Consider the following 10,814-nt stretch of genomic DNA (forward strand, 5'->3'; position numbering starts at 1 on the left):
GGGGTCCTCCACTGACCACACATGTAAGGGAGGGGGGGTCCTCCACTGACCACACATGTAAGGGGGGGGGGGGTGGATTCCTCTCCTGACCACGTCATGTCCCCATGTATGAAAACACTTTTACTGACAGCTCGTGTAAATCGGACACTGCAGTTCTGACACTTTGCGTTTCCTTTCTGGTCATTGTTCCCATCATAAAATACAATCGTGTGAAGAAAGGATTCCCTAAATCTGATAATGTAAGGGTTCTTCTCCCAGGGTAAAAAGGCTTTGTCCCCTTTCTGTGGGCGTTACGTGTATTGGGTAAAATTAGAGTGTCAGCTCCACGGGCAGAGGTTCTGTGATGTGCAAACCTTCTGCAGATGATTCTGTACAGATCTAGTACATGGAAATGTTTATTTAGCTCTATTTTATACATGAATGGGAACAAATAAAAGATGAAAACATTCCGTACATTCAAAACAAACATCCCGAGACCAAATCCTTTCTTCAAGTACAACAAACAATTTTACAGTCCATGTTCAAACAAACCTAATTCTGTATTTATTTTCGCACTCGTCTGAGCCATGTGCAGCGCGGAATTAGAAGGAAACGGCTGTTAAATCAACCAGTGTCGGAGGCGTCATTGCATTTCTTCAAAAAGAGTTTTAAAGATTTTTTATTTCACGTTCCAATAGCAGAAAGCAAAAGTCACATGGCCAATAAAGTCATGTGACCGTGTTATGTTGACACATGTGGGTCTGTGACCAATCTAATAGCAAGCTCCTTGGGTTCCATGAAAACCCTACAATATGTCCCTATCCATCTACAACCCACAGAGTTCCCCTTCAGACGTCACCAGGCCGGGATTTTCCTGATCTCCCGACAAGTGACGCCCGGCCAGGCTGACTCTATAATCCGAGATAATATTATAAGACCAAGCTAAAGCTTCCTCCTGACTGACAGATAAAGAAAATACGACATAAAACCAGAACTTCCTTTTCTGTATGACTTCCGAAGGGAAGCGATGCCAAGAACTTGTGTGTGGGGAAAGAAAAACTTTTTACTTTGGTTAAAGTTGCAAATATTACCGAAATCTTTCCAGCCCAATACATGGCTGCATTGTATAACGAGGTGACAAGACGATTCACTACAATACGGCAAACTATGGGCCCCTGCCCAGCCTTCCCTACTACTACAGTGTTCTCCCCGGCCTCTTTTAGCAGGGCGCACCGCCCGGAATTTTTCAGTAACCACCCGGCTGTTGGGTCACAATACAGTAGCTCCCATACCAGCTTTAAAAACAATACTGAGAAGAATACTGGACTAGTATATATTGCCTTTGCTGACCCCCACTCCTAAATCATCTAACTTCCACCACCTCCTAGATTGTAAGCTCTTTGGGGCAGGGTCCTCTCCTCCTCCTGTGTCACTGTATCTGTCATTTACAACCCCTATTTAATGTACAGCGCTGCATAATATGTTGGCGCTAATATGTTCACCCCATGTGAACCCCTGATTATATCAGGTCAGTCATAAATGTACCGTATTTTCGGCGTATAAGACGACTTTTTAACCCCGAAAAATCTGTGCCAAAGTCGAGGGTCGTCTTATACGCCGGGTACTTACCAATCCCCTGAACGGGGAGAAGATCCGGGCTTGGGTTAGCAAGAGTCAGCCGTCAGAGAGCTTCGGGGATTGCTGTGAGCCATGCGGTAAAGATTTATATGCGTGTTAAAGAATATTGTGATTTACAAATCAGGCGCTAAGTGGCGCTGTGTGACTACTTTACATAGAACGGTAGACAATTCTATTATTTAAAGTAAAAAATTTCTTTGTTACTGTTTTGTAGCAAACTCTATATTTTAACTATAAAAGCTGGGGGTCATCTTATACGCCGGAAAATACGGTATTTATTCTGGGTGGGAAGTAGCTGTAGGTGGGTGGCCGTTCCTTGTGTTTTGATCCAACCTTTCAGAAAACACCCGGGTGGTGCACCCAGCTAAAAGGTGCCAGGGAAACACTGCAGGGTATAAGAGGAATACTACAAAGCCAATATATTTAGAATTCATATTTCAGGGTTTATTAGACATGGGAGACCTAACCCCTAACTACAAATGCTCGAGGGATTATGGTGTGAAGATGGCAGGATCACCTGAACTCCCGGGTTTGCATGAATGTGACGGGCACCTGAGGGTGCACCGACTTCCCTGCTGGATTTTATTATAGGCAATTGGCAGAGGAGGAATGTGACTTAGCTAGCTAGAAATTAAAAGGGTCAATTCAACCAAGAGATTTGTTATTTGTTTCTTTTTAGTCAGATTTCAGAAAGTTAAACACCTGACAACTGAATTTGCTCAGTGATCTCCCTGGCCTTTTAGCTGGGCGCAGCACCCGGCCCTTTTCGGCTGTTTTTGGGTGGTCACAATACAGCTTCTTCCTACCCAGCTTAAAAAAATGTCTGGGTTGAACGCTGGAAATCTCTAACACAAAATGACTTCAACACTCCGACAGCCAACAATTTGGATGGAATAAGTCCTATTCATATTGGGTAATATAGGACAGCTGTGATCAGCCAAATGCAGCACCTATCCTGAATGAACATTGAGCAAGCCGACTGGATTCACACAATAATGAGACCAAACGGTAATATATCACTACACAAGTAGCACAGATCAGCCCAACAATACAGCCGTGACTTGCAGCTTGTGTTCACAGGTCAAGACCCTAGGTTTGTTCTCACCCTTACATTACACATTAATCACCCAAGCTCTATAGCTTCGTAGGGAATTCATGTTTTCCACTTCACTTTAAATCAGTGGGTGTATTGGACCTCCTCAGAGAGACCGCTGCTTCCCCACAAACACCAGGGATCCTTCTCTGCAGCATGATTCCAGGCGCAGCCTTTTCACTCAACTACTTCCTCAATGAAACCATCTAAAAGATGTTGAATGCCTTTTATTGCAATAGGACTGAAGTATACATTGCCAATCAAAGTTTTGCTTAAAACATTATTCGTTTCCCAATCTTCCACAGAGCATAACCCCATTCAATGCCTGGAACAGAAGGAAATATCCTAAACCAGTATTTCTCAACCAAGGTTCCTCCAGAGGTTGCTGGGGGTTCCTGGAACAATGAGACGTTTGCACCTCTCAGGACAGTTTAGGTGACACCAATGATCTTTTTGGCTCTCTGTAAGCGTGACATTCTTCCCAATGGCCAGCAATGTAAGAGGAATTCATCCCACTGACCCCCATACCAATATACTGTGATCTATGTGGGTATAATAATTATAGAAGAGGTTCTCTGAAGAGCTGAATGTTATTTCCAGAGAAAAAAAGGAGGAGAAAGTTCAGTGATAACTATAAAAGAATTTCCTTCAATTTGAAGATTTTCTTTCACTTCCTGTTGTCTCTGAGACAGTGACGTGAAATTAATTTAACAGGACAAAAGCAGAAAAAGTAAATCAATCCCTTCTAGTATCCAAAACTAAAGATAAAACTACAAATAAAAGGGCTGATTTATTCATTATTGCCAGATTTATAATATAAACAATTAGATAACACAAAGCACAGACTGTCCGATGATTTCTGACTCTCAATCAGTGAATAAAACTAAAAAACAGACAAATTTAAATCAAAGTACAATGATTTGTGAATGAGAGAAGCAGGGTTGCTTTCACAAGGCTGGACTGACCGAAATGGAAAAATCCAGCTCACGGGGATAAAAACAACATTCATTCATGTGACTCACGGGATATAAAATATGATCAGATTTAATAGGAAATGAGACAGATTCAGAATGAGCCAATCACAACTCACAGCAGCGTACTCCCCAGCCTTGGGTGCACCACCAAGAAATTTTGAGCCGCAGCACCTGTATTGTGACCCAGTAATCCAATAATCACCCAAAAACAGCCGGGTGATTGCTAAAAAGTTTAGTAACAAGGGGCTGCCACCAGCCTACAGCTTCTTCCCATCCAGCTTAAAACATTTCTGGGAGAATACAGCACAGCAGTGCTCAACCCAGAATTTTTTTTAACCGGGTGGGAAGAAATTGTAGGTGGGTGGCAGCCCTGGTATTGTGACCCAACTCTTCAGTAAGCAGCCAAAAACAGCCAGGTGGTTACTGAAAAGTGCCGGGTGGTGCGCCCAGCTAAAAGGGGCTGGGGGGATCACTGCACAGTATAAAAAAATGGTAATAGATGAATTCACTTGTAACCATGCAATGTGTGTATGTTGATATGAAGTGTTCCCTGAATCATGCTGGTGATACAACGCTCCGTGATCTCTCCGGCCCCTTTAAGATGGGTGCACTGCCCGGCATTTTTCAGCAACCACCCGGCTGGTTTACTGATTAGTTGGGTCACAATACAGGGGCCACCAACTGCTTACAGCTTCTTCCCACAAAGTTTTAAACATTTTTCTGGGGAGAATACTGCTATCATATAGGGAAAGTGCAGCCTATGCTTCCTCAGCAACGAAACACGACAGCAGTCTATTCTATGCAAAGACACGGAACGCCATGAGAACGATAGTTCCAAAACAGCTCCGCACGGAGGACTACAATTCCCAGCAAGCACTGTGTAGAGGGCTGGCGGAATCACAATGCATCATGGGATTATAGTCTGGAATAAAAAACAGGACATGATACAAAGCAATAAAAACTACAAATCCCAGCAGCCCAAGCGCCTGAGACACAGACAGGCGAGTCGACATGGACAGGGAATTCTGAAGAAACATTAATCGGTGTATGCCAATGGTGAAACAATTTATTTAGATCTTGAATAAGGTAAATAATACAACACATGCAGTTCTGTAGCTGCACAATATTAGTAATGAGGATACAAGTAACATTTTAATAATACCATGGGGGAACCCTTAAAAAATACCTTTTTCTGTCTTAGGAAAGGCCTTCTATAATTATATGCACAGGACATTAGTATGGTGGCCAATGGGAAGACTTGTTCTTACATTGCAGGTCAGTGGGATGAATGTCTCACGGACACCAAAAAGATCATTGCTGTCAGTTAGTCTGACCCGAGAGGCACAAACCGCTCATTGCACCCCCAGCAACCCTGGATGAACAACACAGATTTACCATCCCATTCTGCAGCCATGATAATAATGTTATATTGTAGTTGTAGCAATAAGGTCTCAGGTTCATGGAAAGAACACAGTCTGCATGGAGTTTGTAAATTCTCTGCATGGCTTTACTCCAACATTCCAAAAACACATACTGGAGGAATAATTGGCTTCCCCACAAGTATGGCAGGGACATAAGAATGTGAGCAAAATCGTGACAAGTCCCAAAGAAGATGTCAGTACTAATATATTAGTGTAACCCCGATAATACAATATGGGTATGACTGGTGATGTCACAATGTATCCTGCTGTGTTATGACAGTATATAGGAGATTATTATCATACAGTATTTATATAGCGCCAACATATTACGCAGCTCTGTACAAAGTCCATATTCATGTGACTAGCTGTCCCTCAAAGGAGCTCACAATCTAATGTCCCTACCATAGACATATGTCATTATTACAGTCTAAGGGGGGAAGCAAATGAACCTAACTGCATGTTATTGGAATGTGGGAGGAACTCGGCGTACCCACACAAACACGGGGAGAACCTACAAACTCCATGCAGATAGTGTCCTGGTCCAGATTCATAACCCGGCACTGCAAAGGCCGGAGTGCTAACCATTGAGCCACCATGCTGATGTGTTGAGGATGACACCATGTAGCCTGCACAGTGACTAATTCTAATGATAATATAAATTTACTAGTGATACCATGTACCCAGAAATGACAGGATATAACTATGGCATAATTGTTATATGCGGATGATGGTGATACATTGTCTGTCTATTGGTGGGTGACGCCAATACGAACCCAGCACTGAAATTCCAATGACAACATAATAAGTATATACCAGTGATACAATGTACACAGAAGTATACAATATATCACAATGATATAATAGTTATACCAGTGCTCAACCCAGAATTTTTTTTAAGCTGGGTTGGAAGAAATTGTAGGAGGGTGGCAGCCCCTATATTGTGACCAAACTCTTTAGTAACCACCCAAAAACAGCCGGGTGGTGCGCCCAGCTAAAAGGGCCTGGGGACCCTGTATAGGTTGATGATGACAGTACGATGCGTAGTGTGTGCCTGTTTGTGACGTCACCAATGTCCCAGAACTGTAATATTGATCCCAAAAATGACATGGCATTCATCACTGATCCTCCTAACATATATACCAGTGTTCTCTCCAGCCCCTTTTAGCTGGGCGCACCACCCGGCACATTATAGTAACCACCCGGCTGTTTTTGAGTGGTTACTGAAGATTTGGGTGACAGAGGCTACCACCCACCTACAGCTTCTTCCCACGCAGCTTAGAAAACTTTCTGGACTGTATAAGCCAATAATGATTCAGAAGCCCGATGAAGATGACAACAATATGCAGATGATATGAATATAGAATGATGCCAGGTCTGTCAGGATGGTGCACAGATTGTTATCCATATCCCAATGTTCTACAAAGCATAACCCCATTCAATGCCAGTTATTGCTGCAACAGAAGGAATAAGATCAGTGTTTCCCAAGCAGGGTTCATCCAGAGGGCGCTGGGGTTTCCTTGAGCAGTATAAGGTCTGTATAAGTGACACCAATGATCTTTTTGGCTATCTGTAGGGGTGACATTCTTCTCAATAGCCAGCAATGTAAGAGGAATTCTTCCCACTGACCACCACACTAATATACTGTGAGCTGTGGATTTAGGAATTATTTTAGGGGTTCCCTGAAGACCTAAAAGTTATTTCCATATCCTCACCCCTCCAGTGATGAGAATACAATGTATATAGAAGTCTGAATGAGATGATCATAATATTATGCAGCTATAATAATAATCATACAATGTCAGGGCACAATATTATGCTAAAGTTGGGAAGGGGGGGGGGGGGGGGTGGTCCCCCCCCCCCCCAGCAATGAAGGTACAATGTATTCATCTGTATCTGTCTGTCATTTGCAATTTCTATTTAATGTACATCACTGCATAATATCTTGGCACTATATATCATTATAATTGTATAATAATATGACCATACGATAAACCCAGCACTGTCGGGGTACAATATGTTGCATAGGTTGGGGGTGACACCTCGCCCCCCCCCCCCCTCCATAGTGATACAATATACAGAAGTCTGATAGAGATCATAATATTGATATGCAGATAGAATGATCATACAATGAGCCCAGTGCTGGGACAGAACATTATGCACAGGTTGGGGGGGGGGGGGAATCTTCCCCCCACAGTGATACAATGTATACAGAAGTCTGACAGAGATCATAATATAAATAGGCAGTTATAATGATCATACAATGTAGCCAGCAGTATCAGGGCACAGTATGGTGCACAGGTTTGGGGGGGGGGCACACTTCCTCCCCCCCCCCCCCCAGTGAAAGAGATACAATGTACCCGGTGATAATAATAATAATGAGTGGGCAGCGCGCGACTCTGCTGTCACGTGACCCCGCCCCGCTCCCCACCAGCAGGTGATGTGTGAGGGGGACCCTCTATTACTTCCCCCAGCCCCCGGTGCCCTCATCCTCCTCCGCCCACCTGAGCGCTGTGTGAGTCCTGGGCACAGGCCCCCGCCAGGCGCTTGGTATTGCGGTGTATGCCGGGTATCGGAGACTGAGCCGGCTCCTCCTCTTTCGGGGCCCTAGTTATCAGGAACGCCACCCGGGCCCGGTCGGCCCGGTTTCCGCTTCTCCCTACCCACGGGCGGCCCGGAAAGCGGCCCCGAACCGAGCCCGAGGCTCCGGGACTCGCCGAGGCCGCAGCCGCCATCTTCAACTACTCTGCGAACTACAGCCAGATCGCTTCGCACTGCGTCTGCGCCGAACGCTCTGCTTTCCTTTGACACGCCTCTGGCCGTGGAGCACTACGGGATTGCAGTCTTTGAGGCGGAACATAGAGCGAGGCTTTGCGAAAGTGCGGACTACGCTTCCCGGCGGCCAACGCGAGGGCAATGCATTTGGGCAGAGGCATAGAGCGTCATGGGGGTGGTAGTTCAGAAACAGCGCCGCAACGCGGAGCCAAGTCAAGTACAGACTATAATTCCCAGCAGCCACTACGTAAGGACTGACAGAATCGGGATGCATCATGGGATTATAGTCAGTGATCACAATACTGCATGCTACAAAGCTAAAAAAGAACTATATATCCCAGCAGCCCAAGCGCCAGGAACATGCATTTAGAGGGCAAGTTACTCTGGGCAAGTAGTTCTAAAGAAGAATTTATAGATTGCTGTCAATAGACAGCTATACAACATTTCCCGCCAGCCACTCCGTAGCTCAGGTTAATAGTAGGCGGGAACAATGAAGAGAAGGCGGGGCATACGCAGCTGTCAGAATAGAACTAGGACGGAAAGCTACAGGGCAGCTGAGGACCCCCTCCTCCCCTTCACACCAGCAATCCCGACATGCACTGCGGCCCCCAGACTGACAGAGGCTGCTGATGGGGAGTTTCCCGCCTCTTCCAGCAGCACCATCTTATGTAACCCTGAGGGGAAAATCTCCATACAGTAATAGCAATCACTGAATGAATGATATAGAAATGCCACACACTGACACAAATGTCAGCACAATAACAATAAAATATATATTGTTTTTATCAATATATATATATATATATATATATATATATATATATATATTATTACTATAATAATTTATTATTATGTTATTTTTATATTTATTATTATTATTATTTATAATTATAATTCTATATATATAATATATTCTCCTTCTAGACCTGTGATCTTTTGCACCTCGCGGCACAGAAACTGAACCGCAATGATGGAGCGTTTCGGCAAGGAGTCATGATCATGTCAACGGGTTCTCCTCAGAGGTCCCGGGACTATAGGAATTGAAAGGGAATGCCTACTATGTGCTGGGTTATTAACCAGCTATATGAACTCACCTTATTATCCTTCCAGACCCATAATCCTTTGCACCTCGCGACACAGAAACCGAACCGCAATGACTTAACAGAGCGTTTCGGCAAGCACTCATGGGTCCTCCTCAGAGCTCCTGGCACCATAATAGTTAAAAGGAAATGCCTACCCCATGGGCGGTTGTCAACTACCTATGTGAACTCACCTTATTGTCCTTCCAGACTTGTGATCCTTTGCACCTCGTGGCACAGAAACTGAACCGCAATGGCTTACTGTAACATTTCGGCAACCACTCATGAATGCATGTCAATGGGTTCTCCTTAGAGCTTCTGGAACCATAACGGTTAAAAGGAAATGCCTACCACATGGGTGGTTGTCAACTACCTACATGAACTCACCTTACTGTTTTTTCATACTCGTAATCCTTTACACCTCATGCTGCAGAAACCAAACCGCAATGACTTAATAGAGCATTTTGGCAAGCACTCATGAAAGCAGGATAAAGGGTTCTCCTCAGAGCTCCAGAACAAATATCAGTTGAAAAGGAATCACATGGTTGTCAACCACCTATGTAAACTTACCTTGTTGTTCTTCCAAACCTGTAAACTTTTGCACGGCATGACACAGAAACCGAACTGCAATGGCTTACTAGAGTGTTTCAGTAAGCACTCATGAATGTGTGTCAATGGGTTCTCCTCAGTGCTCCTGGGACCATAGGGATTGGAAGGTAAGCCTACCATGTGGTTGGTTGTCAGTTACTTATGTGAACTTACCTTATTTTTCTTCCAGACTTGTGATCCTTTGCACCGTGTGGAGCAGAAACCGAACCACAATGGCGTACTGGAGTGTTTCGGCAAGCACTCATGAATGTATGTCAATGGGTTCTTCTCAGCTCTAACAGGTCCATAACGGTTGACAGGGAACGCCTACCATGTGGTTGGTAGTCATCCATCTATGTGAACTCACCTTGATCCTTTGCACCTCGCGGCATAGCATCCAAACCAAACCTAAGACTTAATAAAGCATTTCGGCAAGCACTCATGAATGTATGCCAATGGATTCTCCTCAGTGCTCCTGGGAGCATATGGATTGAAGGGGAAAGCCTACCATGTGGTTGGCTGTCATCCTCCTATGTGAACTCACCATATTGTTCTTCCAGATCCGTGATGCTTTGCACCGTGTGGCACAGAAACTGAACCGCAACGGCTTACTGGTGTATTTCGGCAAGCACTCATGAATGTATGTCAATGGGCTCTCCTCAGTGCTTCTGGGAGCATACGGATTGACAGGGAATGCCTAGCTTACAAACCTGTGATCCTTTGCACCTCAAGGTGCAGGAACCGAACCCCAATGACTTGTAGCATTTTGGCAAGCACTCATGAATGCAGGACAATGGGTTCTCCTCGGAGCTTCCAAACACATATCAGTTGAAAAGGAATGCCTATCACATTGTTGTCATCCACCTATGTGGACCTACCTAATTGCCCTTTCAGACCCATGAATCTTCGCACCAGCAAGGCACAGGATCTGAACCGCAATGACTTAGCGGAGCGTTTCAGCAAACACTCATGAATGTGTGTCAATGGGTTCTCCTCGTCGCTTCCTGGTCCCATAACGGTTGGAAGGGAATGCTTATCATGTGGTTGGTTGTAAACCACCAATGTGAACTCACCTTACTCTCCGTCTAGGTATCAACCGGTGGAACACCAAGCAAAAAAAATCCCGCGGGAAGTCCATTCCAAGAGTATCTTCTCTCCAGGTTGCCCTTCTGTAGGACGGCAGTATTGTCACCCTGGTCCTTGTCCTGGGGACAGAAGTCGGGGCTGAAGTGAATATAATTCCAACTTTTTTTTGCCAAAAAGTTGGTGA

General features: G+C 44.7%; 1 protein-coding gene across 2 annotated transcripts in view; it reads right to left on the minus strand.

Moving 5' to 3' along the window:
* KMT2B (lysine methyltransferase 2B) overlaps window positions 1–7,883 on the minus strand; it is a 33,702-nt gene extending 25,819 nt beyond the window's left edge. For both annotated transcript variants that reach the window (XM_072426252.1, XM_072426251.1), the window contains exon 1: window positions 7,607–7,883. In XM_072426252.1, coding sequence (XP_072282353.1) covers window positions 7,607–7,837 — 231 coding nt within the window. In that variant the 5' untranslated portion in view covers window positions 7,838–7,883. The remainder of the gene's footprint in view (window positions 1–7,606) is intronic.
* Between the last annotated feature and the right edge of the window lie 2,931 nt (window positions 7,884–10,814).

This window comes from Pyxicephalus adspersus, chromosome 11 (genome assembly GCF_032062135.1).
Source record: "Pyxicephalus adspersus chromosome 11, UCB_Pads_2.0, whole genome shotgun sequence".
Classification (NCBI taxonomy): Eukaryota; Metazoa; Chordata; class Amphibia; order Anura; family Pyxicephalidae; genus Pyxicephalus; species Pyxicephalus adspersus.